At 35.4% G+C, this 26,047-nt stretch overlaps 2 protein-coding genes across 2 annotated transcripts; both read right to left on the reverse strand.

The window, feature by feature from the left end:
* Window positions 1–698: 698 nt before the first annotated feature.
* On the reverse strand, window positions 699–1,964 carry BNACNNG38970D (late embryogenesis abundant protein 7). Its single transcript, XM_013844904.3, has 3 exons — window positions 1,835–1,964; window positions 1,142–1,282; window positions 699–1,038 (listed from the first exon to the last, which is right to left on the reverse strand). The coding sequence occupies exons 1-3, from the start codon at window positions 1,889–1,891 to the stop codon at window positions 862–864; spliced, it is 375 nt and encodes a 124-aa protein (XP_013700358.1). The 5' UTR covers window positions 1,892–1,964; the 3' UTR covers window positions 699–861.
* A 2,742-nt stretch (window positions 1,965–4,706) lies between these two features.
* On the reverse strand, window positions 4,707–7,610 carry LOC106403015 (acyl-protein thioesterase 2-like). The gene is made up of 9 exons (XM_013843849.3): window positions 7,179–7,610; window positions 6,858–6,969; window positions 6,121–6,157; window positions 5,961–6,030; window positions 5,735–5,839; window positions 5,487–5,637; window positions 5,292–5,374; window positions 5,056–5,149; window positions 4,707–4,961 (listed from the first exon to the last, which is right to left on the reverse strand). Exons 1-9 carry the CDS (start codon window positions 7,207–7,209, stop codon window positions 4,877–4,879), a joined length of 768 nt encoding a protein of 255 aa, XP_013699303.1. The 5' UTR covers window positions 7,210–7,610; the 3' UTR covers window positions 4,707–4,876.
* Window positions 7,611–26,047: the final 18,437 nt, after the last annotated feature.

A 26,047-nucleotide genomic window follows, 5' to 3' on the forward strand; every position in this document is an offset into this window, starting at 1 on the left:
ACACTAGAAAATAGTCAGCAAAGAAACGATTCCAAAAACATGGCTACTAATATGCAGATGACATTCTTGAAAAACCTCAAACCACACAAGACTACTTGGCGTGTACAAGTCAAAGTCCTCCACTCATGGAGACAATGGACCAAAATTGATGGTGATTCATTGGAACACTTTTTAATAGTATGATGTTTTAAAGAGTTTTTGATGTTTCAAAATAGATGATGTTTTCATATATATATGCACTTTTTCAATTTATCAAAAATTGTGTAACCAATGATATTTTGTAATCTGTTTTGTGATTGGCTGAATAGCTTTTAATTTATATTTTAATGATATTTTTAAGATAAAAAACAAGTTTCTTAATAGTTGTGCACAATCTTAAAACTTCATGTATTTTGAAACAGAAGGAGTAGTATATTATAAATTCATTCAAATTTTATCAAACGATCAACAAAAAAAATATATGCGCTTCTCGAGCGCGGATAAAAATATAGTATTTCATTATTACCACAACAGATTTCTTAAGTAAGAATACAACCATTTAAAAAAAAATTGCGAATTAAGTACTTGTGTATATTATGTCACTGAAAATAATAATAACTGGATCATGGTCCAATAGTATGCAGATGATCAAGGAAACTAGGAGCACCATGGTTCACTGCTGAGGCAATTTAGCATATAGGCTTTTGATTTTATTTATATAAATTAAAAAGAAATGGATGATATTATTATACGATTAATTCATAACAAAAATACCAAACAATCAGAAAGTTGAACAACCAAAGCAATAAAAAAAAAGGTTAAAACACAACATTAGTTTATGTTTATTGAGAAGTCAGGCCAACGTTCCTTGAATTATTCCGTTTATATATTCCTTGAGCTAGTGTTGCTCGGGCGGGTCGTTCCGGCTGGACTGCTAGGATTGCTCGGGTGGGTCCTGCCGGCCGGGCTGCTAGGGTTGTTGGTGGCCGGACTCATCCCAAGAGTGTTTTTCACAGCGTCGGCTGCTCCTTGTGCCATATTTTTCACTTGGCCACCTGTCTACACTCCAAAAGTAACAATAAATATCTCAATGGAGTATAAACCAATAAACTATGTCAATATCATTCATTAATCATAATGAAAAAAAAGAAGAAGAATAAACCTGTTGAATGACAGTAGAGGCCTGTGAGATTAGGGAAGGATTGTTCTGATCATGTTCTGCGTGGGACTGTGAGTGAGTGTGATGATCAACATTCTGATCCATTGCGTGTGATACTTTGTTCAAATACTCTTCCTTCTTCAGCTGTAATTAAAAATGTATTATTCCTCAAAAAAGTCCGATGTAGAAAATTGATTGATGGTCAAAGTTCAAAAAACTAAAACAAATAAATACAAAAATAAATAAGGTGTACTTCAGTCCCGGTCCAAACACATATGCAAATGAAACCATAGTCTTCGGGTTTCAAATATATTTGGTCAACTTTTAGAAGAAAATTTCGAAAGTTTATTTATATACATCAAGAAAACATATGGAAAATGCATAATACGATATCAAAAACGCCATTGTATCGTGATATTTATTATTATTCATTTAAAAATAAAACTTCCATTATTTATCTTAACTTGTGAAACAAGCCAAGCCAAGCCAAGCCAAGCCAAGCAAAGCCAAAAGACCCCAGCGGGGAAAGTTTACGCAAGCTCCAAACCTAACCACCTAAGTCAGGAAACTGCCAGACCAAAAAACCAACGGCAGGACCAAAAAATACATATCTCCTAACAACACAAACCAAGAAGAGAGAAAAGTAATGTTGATACAATATTCTTTGACATTGTCCTTTTGTGTTTTTGTATGTACCTGAACTTGACCGGTGGCTTCTCCGGCGTTGTGGCTTAACTCTTGGTTTGACGACATCTTCTTTGTGGATCTGTTAACGTATTTAGTTAAAATTGTAAATTGTATTATACGTGAACGGATTGATATGCATCGAAATGGTATTTATACAATTCAAAAGCCTTTTTTAGTAAAATCCTGTATCTAAGCATTCCCCTGACACGTAGAACGAATTTGACGATTGATATGGCTAAATTTTGTGGAGATGATTACTTCTCGGACGTATTACCCATTTACCCTAACTTTGCTTGGTCAAGCAGTGGAGGAGGATGTCTAACTTTTCTTTTCTTTTTAAATGTAATCCATATGAATTAGATGTAAGGTGGCACGTTTAAATGCATAAATAATATGGTAAATGGTTATACTTTTTGCTAAACAGTTGTAAATGTAGTAAACTTTTTTAACACTAACGATTTCATTCATGAAAGAATACAAAATGGGTTACAGGGATAAGATAAATAAGCTGGCATGTCTTAAATTTCCATAAACACAAACCCCAAGTACGGGAAAGCCAAAACTCCAATACAAAGAAACAAGAAACAAAGAGCAGATATCCAAGCAATGGGGGTATAGACATAGGGGTATATCATGATCAGAACATGTTTGTAAATCAGCTGATTTATCAGTCCTCCAAGCAATGGAGAGTAGAGATGCTTGAATCTCTAATGGATCCGGGTGATATCCCCTTGATTCAAAGCATTCGTCCTAGCCATAACTTCAGGGATGACTGGTATTGTTGGATCCATACGAAATCTGGTCTGTACACCGTAAAATCTGACTATAAGCTTGCAATTCAACTGAAAGAGGAGAAAAAGGAAACTGCAGATATGGAGCCAAGTATTACTCCTCTTACAGCCATGATCTGGGATTTAAAAGCACCAAGGAAGATTAAACATTTTCTTTGGCAGACTTTATCGGCATGTTTAGCGACTTGTAGTCGATTGGCTGATAGACATTGTGGAACGGACAGATCGTGCCCTCGGTGCGGAGATGGAGAGGGATCGATAAATCATCTCTTGTTCCAATGCCCCCCCCCCCATGCGCTCCAAACATGGGCACTTTCCGACATACCGACTCCGGGGTCCTTCCCGAGAGAATCACTTCTCGACAACTTCGACTATCTACTTCTCCGTGCAAAAAAGAACGGAACCCCTGAAAATGTGCTGGCTCGATTTCCATGGATCTTATGGTTCATATGGAAATTTAGGAACGAGAAAACTTTTAACGGCAACCATATTCATCCGGCAGACACAATTTCACACGCAACTAAAGAGGAGAAGAACTAGCGGGTGGCACAAGTAATAGCGGAAAAGGAAGGTAACGGAGGTAACCGGAACTCAAATAACGAAAATTTGAATAATGAGTCACCACTACCTAGATGCCAAGTGGGCGCATCCTAGGTGACAAATTCAACGATTTCTGGAGGAGGTTTGTTTCTGATATGGCACCTGAAACACATATGTATGGTTCCATCGGGATGGACCAAGTCCTCTCTCTCTTGCATGCAGATTTCACTATCTTGCTCTATGCAATGAAAAGCTCTTTGCAGCTAGGATTGACATCAATATTCTTTGAATCAGACTGTCTTCAGCTTGTTAAGCTGATCAATGGTGAAGAAGATTGGCAAGCAATGGCTTCAGAATAGAATGAATTCATTCATATTTTACCAGCGTTTACTGAATTTTCTATTTCTTTTATCGTTAGAGAATGCAAGGGCGGACCTTCTTGCGAAAGGTGATCGCTTGCAAAACTTTATATTCTCCTATGTCAACTCTGAAATTCTGGGATGGTTAGCCCAAAAATCTAACCTATTCCTTCTGAATTTAATAATACATGGTGTCTGTCGTCAAAAAAAACAAAAACAAAAACAAAGAGTAGATCCTTTCTAAACTAGCCAAATCTAAATACCCAACACTCTAAACGATTTCAATACAAATCTGATAAAGAAACTAGAGAATAAGATTGAGAAGAACTAAATCCTCGCCTAATCTACTGCCGAAGAGGAAGTAAGAGGAAAACCATATTAAACTGCTTTCCGGAAAGCTTGAACGCACTGAAACCGACCAGCATCAAAAGAATATGAAGTTGCGGTCTTCTACAAGACTATTAAATAAAATAATATTTAAAACTATAAATTATGAAATATAATATTATTATTAACCAAAAATATTAGTATATTAAACTAGTCCTGATTACATTGATTATAAAATTATACTCTCAACATTTATTCAATAGATTTAAGCAAAAAAAAAGTTTAAACACCAACAGAAAAAATATATAACAAAGAAAAAAAAAATTCTCTCAGATAACTTATTTTTAAATAATTTTCATAAAAAAACTCCAAGGAGAAAAATGACGGTAAAATATTTGTCTACCATTTCCTTATAGATATACAAATATAAATAAGCAAAACTAAGAAAAGTAAACTCTTACTTATATAGTTTCAAATTATATGTTCAAATTTGAATTTTTTTTATAAAAATTTTTCAAATTTTCTTTTCCAAATTTTTCTTATTGAAATTCAACAATGATTTTGAAACTATTTTTAAATTTTTATTTTTAAATTTTAATATTTTTTTGTCATCAATGTTTTTTTTGTTTTTTTTTAATTCTAAACCCCACCCCCAAAATCCACCATTTAATTTTAAACACTGTCTCTATTAATTAATCCTATGAGTATAATTATATATTTATCCTTTAATAAAACAATTTTTGATCATTTTCTTATCCGATGATCTTTTGTATAAATAAATTTAAAAAATCTATATTTCTCAACGAAAGAATATGGAAATAGTCTTCGAGAGCGCGGAAAAAAGTTGAAAAAATAAACCTAAAATAGCGTTAAAGACCTTTATTCATGAGCAAGCGACAAAATAAATCACAAAACAACGAACCATGAGCTATATATACCCCCCCACCCAGAAACCCACCCATTATACATTATACTATCTCAAGTTATTTCTGGTCGACCATAGGGCCTATATAGCTAGATGCATGGCAGTCTGTTTAGCGTGAGCCCTCGAGCCCGAGCCTTGTTGTGAGCCATTGAACGACTTCATCCAGTTCTTTGGGAACAGTATAGTGACCAAGTCTGCACATTACATAAACCCCAAAACTCTTTACAAGTATGTTCAAACAAATGATAAAATCAAATTATTTTTGCAACTCTTATATTATATGAATACCCTTCGTATGGCTTAAAGACAGCTTGTCGAAATCCAGCCATGCCAAGAGACTGCGCAGATTTCTCTCCAAACCTATAAGGAACCAAATCATCGGCTGTAACACAAAAAAAAATCAGTAAAGATCGGCTTCTCGCAGTCATTAGTTTTTTTTTTTTTTTGAAACGAGCTCGCAGTCATTAGTTAAAGCAAAAAAATGAGTAAATGTAGATAACAAAGGACATTTTACACATATATACCAGTTCCATGTGTAAGTATGATTGGTAACGATGCAGCCCGCCTTGCAGCCTCATACGAACATTCTATTTTGTTCCTTAGGCTCCTACAAAGTTTAGTTCAGGCTTCTATCAGTATGGAAAAAAAGAAATATATATTTGTACATTGTTAAAAAAAAAAAGAGTTTCACGCAACAAGAGGGCTTGAAGAATAATTACTTCCAACCGGGAAGCCAGCCGCTGAGTCCTACAACAGCTCGTAGGTTTATAGGGTATGTGTGGCCAGTTCCATAACGTCCAAGAGCATAGCAAGTGGCAGAGTAAAGAGATATCGCTCCTCCCATGCTAAAACCTCCTATCCCCACTTTAACTATAAATATGAGAAAGAAAAAATTAAAGATTACAGCCTAATATATATCGATGGTTGGTGTTTTATAATCTAAAAGCAGGTTATGTCTCCTGCTTACCATCTGCTGGTTCAGAGGACAAAAGGTTAGCAATATGTGAAGCTGAGGCATCTAAACCTTCCAAATCATCATGACTGTCTTCAGAAATTTCCCCAACATCAAACCCTGATATATATACAACCATTTTTCTAAGTTTACAATTCTATTATTACATATAGAGACATCAAAAGATGTTTATTGAAGATTTCAATCGAAATACGTTTAAAAGAAAGCCAAATCATCTTACAAGCAGTGCAGGTATATCCACCAAGACTTGAAACAGGACGCGTAGGAGCAGTCGGGCAAATCCATTTTATCTGTGAATAGCACCATATAATTAATTTTTCTCAAAGACCTGAAAGTGGTTTTGGTGGATTCATTATAAAATATGTTTAATGGATTCTTACATTTGGAAGATGCAAGCTTTCCATGAGCTGAGATGAGCTGCAGATGAAACAGAGACTAGGTGAGAAACGCATGGACGTTTCTTTCTTGGAACACAACTTTCATTACTTGTTTTGAATTCTCTGTTTTTTATCTTAGAGGTCTTTCTATTTCTATCACTTACACATGGACGTTTCAATATATATTTGTTTAGATTAATACTAAACATAGAATAATGTTTTTCATGTGAGACCAGAAAATTGTCTTGTTAATATTTTACCAGCAAAATAACTAAAGTCAGCTAGTAGTCCACCCAGAGCCGTGAAATAAGGTATATACAACCTATTTTTATTACAAGAAAAAAAAAAGATTTAATGAACTTAACTCAATATTCCTATTAGAGAAGACATTTGAGAGGAAAGGTATAATGGAAAAATCTATTAGTTCTTTGCGGCGCCAAAACATTTATGTATACAAATAAACCTTCATAGAAATAAAGTAATAAAAGAAGAAGCACAAACAAATTTGCCCCACAAATTTTGTAGTTGAAAATTGTTATTAGAGAAAATGCCAAAATTCAACTTTAACCAAACTTTTTTTCCGTCCATTTAATTACATCCGAAAGTTGAAGCTTTCTACAAGATATTAAAACTTGAGACATCAAGGGAAATCATCAAGCATGAGTTTAGGCTTCAAGAATTACTCTGAGCCTATCAGACGAAAATCATTATAATAAAACAAGCCATCTGAAGAGTGTTACCTAGAGCCATTGTCCCCAAGACCATGAAGCCATACTAGAGTGGCTTGATGCTTTCCTTTAGGCCTCACAACATAAGTCCTTCCAAATTCATATCCCCTTGCATTTCTACTACCTTCAAAGATTTTACCATATACAAAGTCCATAACCAGTCTCAAGCAGAGAATTATTTCGTTCTTTATGATAACCAGAGAATTCTCAGCCTGGTACCCAAGATAATCTCTATAGAAATAATCTTAGAGATAAACTTGATCATAAGAAGCATTACTAAGATTTCAAGAAAACATATAACATGAACAATAATCAAGAAGGGAGAAAACAAACCAGAACCCATGCTTTGATGAGAATAACTCATTGTTGCTGAAAGGTAATTTGAACACTCTACAGGTTGTGTAGTTTTTCTTTTGAGAGCCTTCAAGTTTCAAAGACAAACAACAACTGGTGATAAATATATGAGAAGGCGATCTGTATATATATAACCAAATTAAAGGGATGATGTCGAAATGTGGAATAAAAGAAAAGAGGTGAATCTGAATCATTCACTATGGGATGCTCAATGTGCACAACAGCTAAAAAAAACTACTAGAAAGGGAATGGAAGGACATAGCTATGGGCTATAGAGGATGCGTCCATTGAAAAGGAGGGTATAAAAAGAGAATCAAATATCTAAAAAAATAGGGAAAATAACTTAAAAGGTTTTTATCTTAATACAACAAGAAATATATATTTTGGGAAGCATAAGGAATTATAAAAAAACAGAGGAGAGAGCTACTGGTTTTAACACACAGGCGAGATAGACAGAGAATCAATGCCTTGTGTGCAGTGGTAGAGGAAAAAATAAAGGAGAAAGAAAAACAAACAAACTTTTCTTCCTAGAAGAATATTAATTATATACATAACAAAATGTATATTTACTTGAAAAATTAAGGCATAATCCAAAAATGAAATAGAAGACAAATCTCATTCTTCAATCATTTGTTTTAAGAAAACTGAGGTGATCGATGGATACCCATTAACTAGAACGCTTGCCAGAAAATTCAGCAAAAAAAAAAGAATAAGTTAGGAGATTTTGATTGCAGTTAAGGGTTTTGTTTGATCTAAGAGTACTTTGATATATAATAAGATCTTCATGTATTGTAATGATTACAAGTATGGAAAATACATAAGAGACCAACCTGGATTTTCAGGTGGGGTGAACAAGATATTGATGAAAAAGACAAAAATCTTTTTCATCTATTTCAACGCGTTGATCATTGCTGTGTTCTGTTTGCCATTGTTAATAGTTATTGCCCAGTGCCCACCACTAGGTTCAAATCTTCTGGGTTTCCCTGTACGAGCGAGTGAGGACTGAGGAGCCCATTTCTCCCAAATTTTAAGTTGAGTTTTCAAAATAATAAATCTAAAATTCGTCTAACTCTTTTTTTATTTATTTATATATGATTAACAAATATTTAAGTTATTCTTATGACTAAATCTTTCTGATGAAGTGGACTAGTGGTTCATATGTGATCAATTCATTTTCACCGGAATCCAGTTTCTGAAAAATGCAATTTTCTTATAGGTTATGGATAAATCTTGTTCTGTGGATTTTTTTTTTGATAATCGTAATCCGGACACCCTAGAAAATATCTGACTAGCGCCTAAGTACACCTCCATATAAAGTATTTCGGAAAATATCTGACTAGCGCCTAAGTACACCTTAATCGACGGTGACCAGCGGGATTCAAACATGGGTCTGCGTTGGGGCCAAAGCTCCCTCAAAACTTCAGTGGATTTTTCACATGCTATACATAAAGCTTTCTTTCATGATGTCATGTATTACATATTAAATTGATCAAACCATCGTGTCTGTACACTTACCTATCATTGATCGACGTATTATGTATGGAAAAAATTATGTGATCGCTAAAAGTTCAGTAAAAAAAAACAATACTGTAATCGCTTCTGATTTTAATCACACTGCAAACTGTAGAACAAAACTTAGTTTGGTGCGGAGAAAACTTATATTAAAAGTATTTCGAATGATAGACTGTGATGTACACAGTTAAAATAGTTTTTACATATTAACAGTCGTCTGTGATATTAGTTGACAAACAAAAATCATCAAACCAAAAGGAAAATTTTAATTTACTCTTTTTTACAAAATTTTGTTGAATTGAATATACAATTTATTCAATCCAAAACTTTTTTACATTAGTTGTGTCCTTTTAATGAATGAAAATTGATTTATAATTACTAAAATACTAATTTCTAGAGTTGAGGAAATTATATGACAAAACATAGATGTAAGAAAATTAAGGATTTTGAATTTCATATTGTGTCAAATAGAATAAACGGTTGGTTAGATGTACTTTGAGTTATGCGTGTGAAACCTAAATTTGGAAAAACAATGTTTAGGAAATCCAGGTTTTGAAAGAATTAAGTTAGCATATTTCTATGTAGGCTTCGGACGGATCGGATATCTGGGGTATTTTAAGATATGGGTATTTTAAGATATTCGGATCCGGATCTGATGTGCCCCAGCACATGGAACGAGGCCAGGATGGAGCTCAGGACGATCAGATCATTCCAACTGAGGTTCAAGCAGCCGACCGTTCTAGACAGACAGACCGAGACAGACAGACCGAGCCGTGTACCGGATCAACCCGCGAGAATCCGGAAAGGAGCTAAGGCTGGAACCACGTCCAGATGACCGAACCGACCGTACCGGAGCTCGTCTTCCCCGACCAACTCGCCAAGCCAAGACTGATAGTCAAGCCAGAACTCACTTTGATCGAGTGGAAACCGAGACAAACCATAGTCTTTCCCTTTTGGTCCGTCTGATCCGAGCCGAGTGTCCTGACGAACGTACTGATGGATCAGCTGGCCAGTATGATCAGTTCTTGAACTTTGATGATCAAAATTTCTCTAAGGCATGGATTCTACAACTGTCCAAGGACTTGGGTCATGTTGGAACCAAGTTGGCGCATGAGCCTTACTCGGCTGACCGTCCGGAACGCGCCACACCCGTCCTGCTCCTTACCGCGAAGGAACCACTTGGTTTAGACGAACCTGGACGTTAGCCGAAGAGTCATCTTTGACCAGATCTGGAATTTAAGAGTTTAATACATTGTCTTTCAAAATTCTAGTCAGATTCGATTTACTAAGTCTATCATTAATACATTCTTATGTCTCTTTCTATTCCTCAAGTAGTATAAATATGTAAACACTTCTCTTAATAAAATCATTCCATTTTCTTTCAACTTTTTGAGTGTTTACTCTTTGTTATTTGTTTAGAACTTGTCTTGTTTCTTGGTGAGTCATATCCAAGCAAACATCTCTCAAACTCGTTGGTCTTGTGAGTCATATCAAGCAACGGTTCGAGATTCTTCTTTTGGTGGACTTGTGAGTCATATCAAGCACCATCTGAAGTCGGGAATATCGAAGGCCATTCCGCAACCTTCGTGCGACCCTTCAATCCATCAGATTTCCTCTTGGAGTTCATATCTTTTCCAATCCGGTTGAGTGACCCTTTTAAGGCGTATCAAAGTGGTATCAGAGCCACTCTTCCAGTATTGTTTGTTCATCTTCTCATCTCCTATTTCATAAACATTTCTTCTTCTTCTTTCTATCTTAAATCCGGGCCCCTCATTACCATCCACTAGAAAAAGTATAAAAAAAAAAGATCTACGATTTAAAAAAAAAAATTTCAAAGAGTTTGATTTGTGGATTGGTGGTGGAAGAGAAAGCCTGCTGCTGAGGAGAAATCCAGCCTTTGAAGTGGTTAAAACGGATTTCAAAACCAAAATTCTCTCTTTTCTATCTATCTTTACAAAAAAAAAACCCCCTTTGTTTGCTTGGATCTACCCATTAGATTCCTTGATCTGTTCTCTTAGAACATTGAGAAGAAGCTTGTGTGATTACCATAAAATCTAAGAGAAACACTTGAGTGGGTTAGATTAAACACTTGAGAGTGTGAGGTTTTATTTCCTAACTTTTGTGTTGAGATTTTCAGGTTATGATGTTTGGTCTTCAAAGGAAAAGAAGCAAGGAGAAACCCCCATGACAAACTGTCTCTCAATTTCCATTTAAATATTCTTTGAATAATTTTGATGAGTTTGTTAGTGAGCAGAAACGGCTAGACCTAAGGTGCAAGGATCATATCAAAACGACCAGAGATGTGTCTGATCCAAAAAGGTGATTACTTCAGATTGATGTCCAAGAAATCTTTACAACTTTGAGAAGGGAATGATGAAAGCCCTCAAAGACATCAGCAAGAGCCATAAGAAGAGCACATCCACACGTGCACCTGTAGCTGAGCCATCATTGTTCATCAGTGAAAAACCTAAAGGTAAATCTGAAACCCATGTTGAAGAGTTTAAAGATTTTTCATATTCTTTACCAATCTTTGATGAATCTGATGAAGAGCCAATTGAAAGCTTGTTTTCTTGTGAGAAAAATTGTGGTCTTCCTTTTCTTGAATCTGAGTTTATGAATGATAATGAACAGACTATTGTAGAACTAACCGTTTTGCAACCGGAGCATCCGAGTAGTCTTGTTTTGTCTCAACAAGTTTTTGAGGAAGAGCCATTGGACTATCCACATCAAGGACCACGTCTTGACACTAGGAACCCCTTGGATGAGGATCTAGGTCCTATCTTTGATGAGGAGGACGAACCTGGCCCAGTTTTTGATGAAGAAGCAACAAGCATCACCTCCATCGTCATGGATTGCCATCTATGCTTTGATCTCGGCACAACTCCTGCCTCTTTGTCTCCTGATCTTCAAGAGTACTTTGAGAAGTCTGATTTGATTAATTCTCTGCCTAATATGTTTGTAAAGATCAGTTCTCATGATGTGATTCGTTTTGGTCTTGGCAAGATGAAAGATTTTTGTGTTTCAAAATCTGTTTTTGAAAACATGATTAATTCTTTTAAATTGTTTAAACCTGAGAAACTTCTTGATCAAAAATGTTTTCAATCAGTTCTGAATTTATTTTGAGTTTTGATCAGTTCTTAGCATAGCAAAGGATTTGATCATTTTGAAAAATCTCTTGAGCTTAATTTGAAACAAACTGATTTTTGTGATCTTGATTTTTGCGATTCTGTTTTGCAGCCTGATCTTGTATGTTCTGAAACTAATAGAACTTGGCATCTTCTGAGATCATTTCGTGATAATTGTGTTGTTTTGAGTTTTAATGACATCTTGGTCTACAACACCTTCTTTGCCAATCGTCTAAATCATTTGATAGATGTTGTTCAAACTGAACTTACTCTTTTGTGTTCAGATGTTGAGAAGGATAGGCATGTTCTGAAAATGAGTAATATTGTAGCATGCCTTGACATCATTCTGGTCTACAATGTTTACTTTGATGTGCATCTTGAAAGGCTGAAATGTGTGCTACTTGTTCTTGGAAAAGAGATCTTGATTTTTGAATTGAATAAGTACTTGTCTTGCACATATGATCCTGGTCTTTTAGTGTTTGTTTTGAGTATCCAGGAAAGACAAGTTTAGCCTCTGAGAAATGAAAGCATTGACCGTGGCCAACAGCATGAGATTTGGAGAAGCTTTGTTGTCCAAACCGGCTACCTTGGAGATGCCAGCGACAGGGGTTCAGTCCAAAAAGGATATCTCAATATTCATAAGGTCTTTTGTCATAAATCCAATTTCCCTGGAAAGCCAACTCAGCAAGGATTCTCTAAGGCTTGGAATCACTTGAAAATCTTCATGGAGGAAGCAAATATGAATTTTCCAAACCTGAGGTTCTCTAGTCTATTTATCTATGAGTACCAGACTTCTAAAGGAGATTCAGGCCCAAGAAAGAAGCGGCCTGAGCCAAAACCGATCCTCCATGAACCAAAGGTGTTGCCTCAGTCAACCTTCTGTCCAAACCAAAAGCACTGTAAGGATCATGGGTTGATTGTCTCCGCTCATCATGAAAACGTTTTGAATCCGAGAATATCCAAAAGAAAATACATCTTTACTTGGTTGAAAAACGTTTTGCTTAAACTTTTTCATGAATTGTTTTCCTTAAGCTGTGCTTTGAAAGAGATTTGGTGTAGAAAAATGAATGAACCAAAATTACTTAGGCCAAAGAATCAATTTGATTTCGTTCATGATGAGAATTTTTCAGATTTGGCATTGTCTCTTTCTTTCCCTAACCGTTTCACAGCTTGGCCTAATTTTAAAATTGATAAACCAATTTTTGGTGATCAGTTTACTTGCTTGATGCTTGCCCACATGCTTGATGATTATCCTAAGAGTTTGGATCCTATTTTTGATGTCTTAAGGATAGAGAAACACTTTGATTATTTCTTAATCAGATTTGATGTGGTTTCTCTAGTTGTTTTGAATGAACAGGATAAGCATGATCATTTCCCAAGGAGTACAAGCAATGATGGACGCCAAAGGACTTGGAATTACTTGATGAAAACGACTTCAAAACTCCAAGGAAGTTTCTGTCGAGTCTTTTCATTCACTGAATTTCCCTTGAATTTTAATTCTTTTGTATCTGATTTCTTTCCTTTTGATATAGGTACAATGGATTTGAGGACAAATCCTTTTGAAGAGGGAGAGTATGATGCGCCCCAGTACATAGATCAGTACATGGAACGAGGCCAGGATGGAGCTCAGGACGATCAGATCATTCCAACTGAGGTTCAAGCAGCCGACCGTTCCAGACAAACAGACCGAGCCGTGTACCGGATCAACCCGCGAGCATCCGGAAAGGAGCTAAGGCTGGAACCACGTTCAAATGACCGAACCGACCGTACAGGAGCTCGTCTTCCCCGACCAACTCGCCAAGCCAAGACTGATGGTCAAGCCAAGACTGATGGTCACGCCAGAACTCACTTTGATCGAGTGGAAACCGAGACAGACCATAGTCTTTCCCTTTTGGTCCATCTGATCCGAGCCGAGTGTCCTGACGAACGTACTGATGGATCAGCCGGCCAGTATGATCAGTTCTTGAACTTTGATGATCAAAATTTCTCTAAGTCACGGATTCTACAACTGTCCAAGGACTTGGGTCGTGTTGGAACCAAGTTGGCGCATGAGCCTTACCCGGCTGACCGTCCGGAACGTGTCATGCCCGTCCTGCTCCTTACCGCGAAGGAACCACTTGGTTCAGACGAACCTGGACGTTAGCCGAAGAGTCATCTTTGATCAGATCTAGAATTTAAGAGTTTAATACATTGTCTTTCAAAATTCTAGTCAGATTCGATTTACTAAGTCTATCATTAATACATTCTTATGTCTCTTTCTATTCCTCAAGTAGTATAAATATGTAAACACTTCTCTTAATAAAATCATTCCATTTTCTTTCAACTTTTTGAGTCTTTACTCTTTGTTCTTTGCTTATAACTTTTCTAGTTTTCTTGGTGTGGTTAGCTCCAAGCAAACGCCCTTATCTGTTGGTATTGTGAGTCATATCAAGCAACGGTTCAAGATCGCCTCTTTGTTGGACCGGTGAGCCACATCCGGCAACAATCTGGTTCGGGAATATCAAAGGTCACTCCGCAACCTTTGTGCGACCCCTCATTCCATCAGATCTCCTCTTGGAGTTCATATCTTTTCCAATCCGATTGAGTGATCCTTTTAAGGCGTATCAAGATCCATATTCGGATCCGAATCCTTATGCGGCGGATCCGAATCCTTATGCGGCGGATCCATATTCGGATCCTGATCCTTATCCGGCGAATCCATATTCGGATCCGGATCCTTATCCGGCGGATCCATGATTTTATTATCCTTATCCAGATTTTTGGTTCTCGGATATCCGGGTGTCAGATATTCTTCTAAAAATTGTAATATCCGGCGGATATTCGGATTTGGTTTTTTAAAATAAATAAAAAATAATATTAATATATATAAAATATTAGCAATGATTTAAAAATAAAAAAATGTATATAATGTTTTTAATTCTATGTCTAATATTACAAAATTTATATTAAATTTATATATACTATAAAAATGAAAATATAATGAATAAAATTAGTTTTTATATTATAGATATAATATTTTAAAAATAATTATTAATAAAACTTACGGATCCGGATATCCGGACTTAAAATCAAGATATCCGGATCCGGATCCAGTCTTGACGGATCCAATATTTTACTATCCGGATCCGGATTTGGCCTTTCCGTATATCCGAATTTTTGGAGCGAATCCGGATCGGATTTCGGATCGAATCCGGATCTCGGATAAAAAATCTCATGCCTACTTCTATGCAAAACTGATAAGTTATTATTACATTTTCTTAAGAAAAGGAGGAGTTTCGTAGAGGTGACCTGAAAAGGGAATAATGTGAAAGGTGAGTGGGTAAGCACATGCCACCACAAAGCATGTGTCACCTATAGTCTCCACTCTTCATGGCCCAATCACCTATCGCTTCCATTTTCCCTAATTTTATTAAAATTGAAATTTATAGTACAGGAATTTATACTTATTGCAATCAGAATAATAAAAATGTTTGCTGATAATATCAATGAGCCGAAACCAAAGTGAACAGCACTGCAACTATAGTTCATATGTGGTTTAGATAGAAGAAGCGGTGCATGATAATGTTTAATTGGGAACATATTTGCAGTTTTTCTAGGTAAGTATTAAAATAATATGAAACATTTAAATATTTTTAAAATTTAATTTTTTTATTTTAAATTAAAATTTAGAAATCTGAGTTTTGATATTGGAGTGGATCGGATCACCGGTTTTGAATTTTTTTACCGTTTTTACTATTTTTGACTTAACTTAAATATGGTTTTAACGCAACATGTAAGCGGATAGAAGAACAAGTCACTGTTTGACTGGTTTAATCGGAGTTTGTTCCAGTTTTCAAAAACACTAGTGATAATCAAAAATTTAAAATTTGTTTGGATTATACAAAATATGAAATAGAAAATATATTCCTTAATAAAATATCTTTTCGAATTTTTTTTCAGAAAACTGTTATACTTTTGTTAAATGAAACATATTTTATTTTTGAATAGAACTATTTTAAAATATATATATATATATATTTACGTGTGTAAGGTATTAAAAATAAACGTGTGTTAATTTTTCGATCACTTACAAAAAAGTAATGGAGCTTTATGTTAAGTTAGAAATGATGAACATATAAATATTAAGAGTGCTTGTTTAGTTCTTCGCTTACAGAAAATGTAATTTTCATTTCTGTTAAGTTAAAAACTTTGAACATATAAATAAAGTTATTATTTATGAAATTTATTATTAAGAAAATTTATTATTTAGAAAATTATTTATCGCCCATTGTATAATTCGGTTTTGACTGAGCCACATCATTTTGCCTTCGAATGGTAACAACAGATTTGGTAATATAAACGATACGGAATAAAGGTGATGTACAGTCCAACAGCGGTTTGATACGTTACGCGGAATAAATGTGATTTTGATAGTAAAATAGTGTGATTTTGATAAAAGAAAAATAGTGTTTTTTATAGTAAAAGTAGTGTGGTTTTGATAGAAAGGATAATGCTAAATAACTATATTAATACAAACAATTAAATTAATTTGTTGAGTTATAATGTCATAATAATTTTTATAATTTTAAATATTATATTTATTTGAAATAAAAATTGAAATTATATATATTTTTCTGTATATAGTCTTAACTACTAAAATTCATTTGAAATAACAAATTAAATTTCAAAAATAATTTAAAAAGTGTTAAATAACAAAAGACTGTGATACAACAAAAAAGAATACAATACAACACAAACTTAAAAAGTAAATAGTTTTGTAAAATAAATTCATATTTTAAATTAAATAGTAAAATAATAGTTTAAAACACATACAAATAAGAAAATACTTGCTAGAAATTTATATAAATGTGCGGGATTTAAATAAAATAACATAATGTTTACCAGTAACAGGCACAAAATATATAATATTGATAAACCAAATGATAGCATTTTTAATACTCCTTCCGTTTCAAAAAAAATCTATATTTTATAAAAATAACTGTTTCAAAAAGATATTCCCTATTTTCCTAAATATAAGATTTCTTAGATAAAACACAATTATTAAAAAAGTTACTTTTTATCTAAAAAGTATTATTAAAATTTTAAATTAAAAACTATTCAACCAATTACAAAATAGAACTATTAAATTTGATTGAGTACACAGTTTTTGATAAACTTAAAGCTACCTAAAAATATGAGAACATCCTACATATTGGAACATAAAACTATTCTAAACATCCTATATTTAGAAACAGATGGAATATATGTTTTACATCTTCAATGTATAAATTAATTGCATATTGTAAACTTTAAAAAATATAATGGTGTTTATAAAAAATTTATTTGTTGAAAGTTGTGCGGAATAGTTGACAACGTAAAATAATGCATTGGTAACTACAATTTGATATGTTTTCTTAATAAGCCTGAGAAACTTAAAACATACATCTTTCTAAAACCGGTGGAGTATTTCCTTGTATCTCTTTCCAGAGCATACATTTATGGAATTATTACTATCTGAACACATGGTACTGAATAGTTGGACTAACTGAGTATATCGGAATAAAAAAACATTAGCGGAATATGAAATTATCATTTAATTTAAAATGGCGGTATCATATAAGATTAATTAATGGAATTTCTTTACAAAAGTCAAGCAATATGCAATTTAAATATATTTTTGTACACTGAATTTTTTCGTATTAGCTTTTGTTGGTCAACTCTTTTCCTAAAAAAACTTCAGTTGGAGTGAAGAATCAGCCGAAACTAGAAAAGTAAAGTTCAACTTTTATTTTTGTTTATCTTTTAACTTGATTTATAGTAGTAATTAATATTTAGTTTAAATTGCATGAAATTTGAGAATAAGTGATGCTTTCGACATAGTGTTTAACTCCTTAATGGTATTGAAAAGGTGCATAGTGTTTGTTTGTTCATAGGACAAAAGGCCAAATTAAAGCCATTATAAGTTTATGCGTTTTCGTTATGGTAATGAAACTAGTCTGATTTTTATAATCTAATGGACTCTCTTTTTATATAACAAAACTTTAATACAAAGCAGACAGTAGACTTATCTCTGCATCACTATGTTTTCTGACTCTTCGTTCAAATTTGTTTATGAACATGTAAATATAGTGCGGGATTTTATGGTTGAGTGGTAAAAAATGGGTATGGGTGTCAGTTCATTTAAGGTTCGAGCGGATGCGCTAAATTAAGTTTGAACCTCTTTCATAGGTTAAATACTCTCAAATTTTTTTTTAAACAAAATAATATATAAATATAACAAAACATTACATAAATGTTGACAAAAATTATATAAATACAAAATGCAATATTTTCCCAAGAAATCACTAGGGTTCTAATTGTTTGTTATGATTAGGTAAAAAGATCATAGTAGGCATGCGGATTTGGTTCTTCGGTTTTGTTGGGATCGGTTAGTTCGGAATTCAATTAGTTCAGGACAATCAAAATCTCGCCGAAGTGAACTGAAAAAATTAGCTCTAGTTTTCGGTTTCAAAATTTCTACCAAGGTTTTTGGTTTTCGGTTAAATTTTTTATCTAAATTAAATAAAATTCGTACATTTTTGGTTAAGTTTGGTTATTTTGGCTAGTCTAGTTAGTTTGATTTGTGTTTTGGTTAAGTTTGATACTGTTGGAAATTTTATTTTTTAAGGAAACTGAACTAATGATTACCAAACCAATCGAACCAAAAACCAAATTTACTTTTAGTTTCCGAATTGAATCAAACTTTCAAAATGAACTAAACCGAAAACCAAACTTTTTGGTTCAGTTCGTATCCGCAGGTCTGGTTCGGTTTATAACTGTAGGCCTAGAACATGGCTGAAAAATTAACTTGGTTCTTTCTTAGTTTCGGTTAATTAGGGTAAAAGAGGTGGAAAAAATTTCAGTATATTTACTGAAAAATGAACATGGCTGAAAAATTAACTTGGTTTTTTCTTAGTTTCGGTTAATTAGGGTAAAAGAGGTGGAAAAAATTTCAGTATATTTACTGAAAATATGGAAGACCAATAAAATAAAGTATTTTCATCTACTTCAAACCAAGATAATTTACTTCAGAAAAGAGGAGACTGGACCAATGATATTGATTATTTAATATGTAATAAGTTTAAGAGAACCAGAAAATACTTGAATTCTGAATATATATATATATATATATATATATATATATATATATATATACTATAAAATAAGTTAATTGTAATTACAATATATGTCTATCAATTAATTTAAACTGTAATTTATGGTTATCATAAAAGTTAATATTTCTATTTCTCAATGTTAATTATAACTGTAATTTGTCTCTAATTCTTAAAAATTATTTATTAATCAAAGATTTAATTTTCGGTAAACTAAAAAAAAAATATATATATATATATATATCTAAAAGTACAGTAGTTAATCAGATAACTTTTGTTTCAGATAATTTGTATAAATGTTAAATTTAATAATGCAAGATTCGATAAAAACATCCTAGATCACTAATTCAACCCCCTTTACTTTATTTTCTGTTATTGTTTCATCTCTACGCTTTTACACAACCAATATTCTCTCCGTTTCAAAAAGATAGATGTTTTAGAAAAAAAATTGTTTCACACAGATAAATATTTTGTGTTTTCTATGAAAAATTGTAAATTTTAAGAAAATTAATTGATTTTATTGAATTACTATTGATTAAAAAATATTAAAAAAATAAAAAATTAAAGAAAATAATATATTTATTATAGTGATTTAATGTTTTTTTAATATATGTGAAAACGATAGAAAATCTATCTTTGCGAAACAAATTGGAGGGAGTAACACTCTGCTAAGAAAATTTGGTATGTCATGAAATTACCACTGATTACGAAACATTGAATGTGTATAAATATTTCAAACGTGTGTTGCGACTTGCGAGTCAAATTATGACACAGAAAATAAAGTATTGTGAATGGGAGCTTTACATTAATTAAGAGTATTAATGTGTTATGCTTAGTATATGTCCCAATCGAGTAGACGTTAGTGAACAAAAATAAGGTAGCTAGGATTCCTACCATTTTTACGCTTAGTTAACCTTAACTAAAGTACTAAAGGATATTACTAGTACTTAAGCACATTCAACAAATTTTTATGTGTATATTGAAAATCTACTGTTTATATGATGAATACTTTTTTTGTCAACCTGATGAAAACTATATTAACCTGAATGAATGAATGATTTATACCGGGCATTTTTATATTTTATTTTTTTACCTTATCAATTTAGTCTTAACTAACTTCTAAGAAATAAACTAACTATTAAATTTAAACTGAAATCATTATTGACTCAAAGTATACTGATATATAATACATATTGTTTCTTGAATCGAATACCACTGCTAAACATTTAGCAGAACTTGGCTAATCTGTGCTTGGGGTTCAGTCCAAGTGGTTAACATGTGGATCGTAATAGATGATGGTCCATTCCCAGGCATTAGTCGGAAGGTGATATTACGTATATATGCACACCAATTAACCTAATGTACACACTGCCACAACCGAATGGTATATCGATTTGGCACTTTAGGATCGAATCCACAGAGACTAACGATTACACTTCATCTTTATGAGATCAATATTAAGCTAAAATAATAATGGGGGTTCAAGAATAAGGTATCACGACAAGCAAGAACAAGTTGATTTTAAAGATTTCAGGGTTTAAAAGAGCTAGCCTAGAGTGGTTTATTTGGGTGTTATCAGTCACAAGCCAAACAATTATTCAGATTCAGATTAATGACCAGTCTAGAACTCAGAACACTACAAGTAGATCAGCCCACTATCATGGAGCTTCACCTTTTATCAATCGATCTCAGCACCTAAACTGTCGTTTGGACTGAGACGCGATGACAAACCTTAAGTTCAAGTCTGATTTGTTCACAAAACACCCTAACATCTATTTTCGCTGGTTAGGGATGCAATGCTCATTCATTCAATGTCTAACAACCTATAACACTTTTTATGAATAGATTAAGCCTAGAATCATACACTAAGTAATTAGCTTAGCATAAGTAGTAAGAGATGCAATGAATGAAGAAAACTAAATATTAATCTATATATGTTTAGCTCATGATCTAACACCCTAACACCCTAAGCTACCAATCCGACTACTCGGCCATGGAGCAAGAAAACACAAAGATTAAAACTGGATAATACATCACTGCAATTATCAAAGAGATATAAAAAGGGTTCAAAGAATTCTTCTCTAAGGCGAGAGAGATCCTTCTCCCTTTACAAGGTATGAAAGCACAACAATGTACCTTTAAGTTCTGGTTTCTTCTCTAAACTAGCGTAGAAAAATAAAGAGAAAAAAAGAAAAGGAAGATATATGGAAACCACATGCGGCTGGGAGAAAAAATATTGAGATTAGGGCAAATCTCGAAATAACTTTTAGTTATTTAAAAATCTCTGCCGCTGGAACATGCATTCGGGTTGCTCAGCTCGATCGGGAATAGTCACTTCAGACTGTTCTGCGTGAAAATCACCAAATTGCACTGTTTTCTGTCTCTTTTGCTCCAACTGGTCCATCTCCTATCCAGTGTAACTCCAGACCCGTAATGACTAGAAAATGACTAGAAAGATTGGATAAAGACTCAAAAATCAATTAGAAAACATATATACAATGATATCAAAAACATCATATCTCAGAAGGTATTCCAAACTCGGATCAGGTAGTGTGGTAGCCAATCCACTCTATAGCACTAAATGTGTTCTTTCCCGGTCTGATCCGCCGATAGGGTATATAAAAAAACATGTGGCAGAAACTACGTACTAAACTTTGCTAATTTATCATAAACTACACATATGGGACCTGAACAAAAAAACTATATATGTAACATCTTGACCAACCTTATTTTGGTAGTTGATTTTAATTAGATAGTTAATAATATAGTTTATATCAAATAAAATTTTAACTAGATTAAAATTTGAGTGATGTTAAAATTGAGACCTACAAAATATGACAAAATGAGGCGAAGCACACCAACTCTACCAAATTTTATTTTGTAAAGAACCTAATTTATTTTTCGCCGTTTTCTGTAAAGCTCTGCGTTCGTCGCTTGTTCGTCACCGCCGCATCCTATATGCGGTCATTGTAGGCCAGATATGGTGTCTCTGCTCCTCTTGGTTCAGATCTGGCTCTCCCGGCGTAGATCTAGGAGGCTCTCGGTGTTGTGGGCGACGCTTGAAGACAGTGATGGCTCATCGCTCTTGTCTCCTCCTCTCGTTTGGAGTCTCAGTATGGTAAGGAGTTTTATATATCTCGTCTACCTTTTTCTGGTTAGGTGGTGCATGGGTTGTTGGCGGTCCCTTCCAAGTTCTTCATCCTCCGTCAGTGTGGCGCGTGATTGTTGTTGAGGTTGGATCTCTTTTCGGGTCCCGAGTTGGAGCAGTTTATGTTCCGGTCTCTTGCTCTAGTTTTTTTCCACCAGTGGTCTCTGGTGGGTTGCATATATTTAAAGTAGGATGGCTTCTCGTCTCTCCTCATAGTTGTCTCAAGTGGTTTTCTTCGGCTCTCCGCTTCGAAGCTCTGAGTTGCTGGCGGTGTGGCGCCCAACGCCCCCTCATTCTCTCCATGTGTTGCATTGCAGGTTTGTTTGCTCCGAAGTGGGCTGTAGTGTTTATTTTGATAAGTGGCAGGATGACCGTTGGGCATTTAGTCTGCGTACTCGCTTGGTGTTGGCTGCTTTGTAGGTTGTGTACCCTTTCGGTTCTTCTGTTCTATATGGACTTTTGGTTAAAAGCGTGTCTACGGTCTAGGTTGGCGGGTCTGAAGGTGGCAATCTTCGATCTTCCTACAGTACGACGGCATCGTCGGTTGTTATTATAAGAGATATATGTAAATACATTAAGTTAGGACTCTCTATTGTAATTACTAGTAGTTAGTATACCCTAATCTCTCTGCTATACATGTATATATATGATTCAATCATCTAATAAGAAAGTATCCTTTTCCATAATCTATATGGTATCAGAGCCTACGCTCCTACAAACCTAAAAAAAAAAAAAATTCACTTTCTTTCAAACACAATCAAAAGCCGCCATCATGAGTTCATCGTCAAACACCAATGAAGTCTTCTCTATCAACACAAATACAAACACTCTTCTCAACCTCAACATGTCTAATGTTGCTAAACTCACCAGCACCAACTACCTTATGTGGAGTCTTCAAGTCCATGCCTTGCTGGATGGGTATGCTCTCGCCAAGCAACTTGACTCCAAAGTCATCGCTCCTGCTGCAACGATTACTACTGACGATGCTGCTACTGAAAATCCCGAGTTTGTGCACTGGACAAGGCAGGACAGACTAATCTACAGTGCTCTCCTTGGAGCGATCTCACCCTCAATCCAACCGATGGTCTCTCAATCCACCACCGCTGCTCAGATCTGGGAGAAGCTTGCTGAAACCTATGCGAAACCGAGTAGGGGACATATCAAACAGCTACGTGATCACCTGCGCTTCTTCACTAAAGGTAACAGCGTGATCACCTGCGCTTCTTCACTAAAGGTAACAAGATTGTCGATGAGTATCTACAAGGTGTTGTAACCAAGCTTGATCAACTTGCCATCCTTGGAAAGCCATATGATCATGAGGATCAAGTTGAGATCATACTCGGTGGGCTCCCTGAAGAGTACAAAAACGTGGTTGACCAGATCGAAGGCAAAGACACTGCTCCAAGTGTTACAGAGATACATGAGAGACTTCTCAACTATGAAGCCAAGCTTCTCAATGGCAAAGACACCTCCTCTGCGATTGTTCCCACCTCTGCGAATGCAGTTCAACATCGCAATCAGACCAACAACAACAACAACCGCAACTACAACAATTACAACAATCGGAGGAACAACAACATCAATTACAACAACGATGGGAATCGTCAGTTTGCTCCAGCTTCTAACAGACCAGACACTCGATCATTCATGCCATACTTGGGCAAGTGTCAGCTATGCAACACGCAAGGCCACAGTGCCCGACGCTGCCCTCAGTTCCAAGCAACTCAGCCTCTCATGAACCCGCAACAAGCCACGCCGTTTCACCCCTGGCAACCAAGGGCGAACATGGTGATGAACGCTCCATACACGGCAGAAAACTGGCTGCTCGACTCAGGGGCCACTCATCACATTACCTCAGACCTCAACAATCTCTCCATGCATCAACCATATCACGGAAACGACGATGTTCTCATTGCTGATGGTTCGACATTGTCGATCTCGCATACTGGTTCTTCCTTAATACCCACACATACACGTGATTTATCATTGCAGAAAATATTATGTGTTCCTAATATTGATAAGAACTTGATATCGGTATATCGTCTATGCAATACTAATGGAGTTTCGGTTGAATTTTTCCCGGCTTCTTTTCAGGTGAAGGATCTCAGCACGGGTGTCCCATTACTCCAAGGCAAGACTAAGAATGAACTGTATGAGTGGCCTGTCTCACTGTCACAAGTAACAGCCATGGTTACTGCATCAAACCCCAAAACTTCTCTTCTATTGTGGCATTCTCGGCTCGGCCACCCTTCTCCTTCAGTTTTAAACACTATTATTTCTCAGCTTTCTTTACCTCTTTCATCTACCAAACAGAAACACTTATCTTGTTCTGAATGCTTAATTAATAAGAGCCATCGTTTACCTTTTACACACTCGACTATTACTTCACATCGACCTCTTGAGTATATTTTTACAGATGTGTGGTCTTCTCCCATCACATCGATTGACAACTACAAGTACTACATTGTGTTGGTCGATCATTACTCGAGATATACATGGCTTTATCCACTCAAAAAGAAATCTCAAGTGAAAGAGGTCTTCATTGCTTACAAAGCACTTGTCGAAAACAAGTTCCAGACCCAGATAGGAACACTCTTTTCTGATAATGGAGGTGAGTACATAGCGCTACGTGACTTCCTAGCGCAGCATGGGATCACTCATCTTACATCGCCACCGCATACACCACAACATAATGGTCTGTCCGAGAGAAAAAATCGCCACATTGTCGAGACAGGCCTCACACTGCTCTCTACAGCTTCCATACCGAAAGAGTATTGGACTTATGCGTTCTCCGCTGCTGTCTATCTTATTAATAGACTCCCCACACCTATACTGGACATGAGATCGCCATACTACACCCTCTTTGGTACCGCGCCAAATTATGAAAAACTATGGGTGTTTGGGTGCTTATGTTTCCCGTGGTTGCGTTCATACACAACTCATAAACTTGAAGATAAATCGATAAGGTGTGTTTTTTCTTGGATATTTGCAGACGCAAAGTGCGTACTACTGTCTAGACGATGCTACAGGCCGTATATACACATCGAGACATGTCACATTTGTTGAGAGTGTGTTCCCATTTCCCTTGTCCTCCTCATCGCAACAATCAGCTCATGTAGAGGACCTACATCCCCCTTCGAGTTCTATGTTCACGCCATTCAACAATGTGTCATCGCCAACCCCGGGACACCCAAGCTCGAGCCTTCACCAGCCGTCTCCACCGACTGTTCCAACGACAACATCCCCACAGGTATTTCCTTCTAACCCTCTTGATCTCTCCTCTGCCTCTCTCCCTGAGCCCACTGCTCATTGCTCATTCTCAAAATGAGCCTACAACCCCGGCTCAGACTACCCATCTGCCAACAGAGCCTACTGCTCTACCAAAAAATGAGCCACAACCCCTGGCTCAGCTCACACCATCTTCTAATACAACTCCTACCCCATCTACCTTGCCTTCTCAGCCTAGTTTACCACAAAATCCACCACAAGAACCACCACAAAATGTTCACAAAATGCAAACCAGAGCCAAAAATAAAATTCTAAAACCAATTCAGAAACTCACTCTCTCAGTTGCAGGTCGGAAACGAGTGGATACAGAACCAACTACGATAACTCAGGCCCTGAAAGATGATGAATGGAGAGGTGCAGCGAATGCAGAATTTGATGCTCACATCAAAAACCATACATGGGATCTGGAGCCAAACACGAACCAACATAATATCATTGGCTGTCGGTGGCTTTTTACTACAAAATACTTTCCTGATGGCACCAAGCGTTGCAGAAAGGGCCGTCTCGTCGCCAAAGGTTATACGCAGCAACCTGGAATCGACTATATTGAAACATTCAGCCCGGTCATCAAATCAACAACAATCAAACTTGTTCTCAACATTGCGATCACAAAGTCTTGGCCTATCAAACAACTTGACATCAATA

Source organism: Brassica napus, chromosome C6, assembly GCF_020379485.1.
Source record: "Brassica napus cultivar Da-Ae chromosome C6, Da-Ae, whole genome shotgun sequence".
Taxonomy (NCBI): domain Eukaryota; kingdom Viridiplantae; phylum Streptophyta; class Magnoliopsida; order Brassicales; family Brassicaceae; genus Brassica; species Brassica napus.

Coding starts and splice junctions, on each gene's coding strand:
- BNACNNG38970D (XM_013844904.3), bottom strand. CDS start 1,891: ATGTCGTCAAACCAAGAGTTAAGCCACAACGCCGGAGAAGCCACCGGT. Junction 1,283..1,834: donor AAGCCACCGGTCAAGTTCAG/GTACATACAAAA, acceptor TTTTAATTACAG/CTGAAGAAGGAAGAGTATTT. Junction 1,039..1,141: donor CCTCTACTGTCATTCAACAG/GTTTATTCTTCT, acceptor TTTGGAGTGTAG/ACAGGTGGCCAAGTGAAAAA.
- LOC106403015 (XM_013843849.3), bottom strand. CDS start 7,209: ATGAGTTATTCTCATCAAAGCATGGGTTCTG. Junction 6,158..6,857: donor CTTGGGGACAATGGCTCTAG/GTAACACTCTTC, acceptor TTTCATCTGCAG/CTCATCTCAGCTCATGGAAA. Junction 5,150..5,291: donor CATACTTACACATGGAACTG/GTATATATGTGT, acceptor TTTGTGTTACAG/CCGATGATTTGGTTCCTTAT.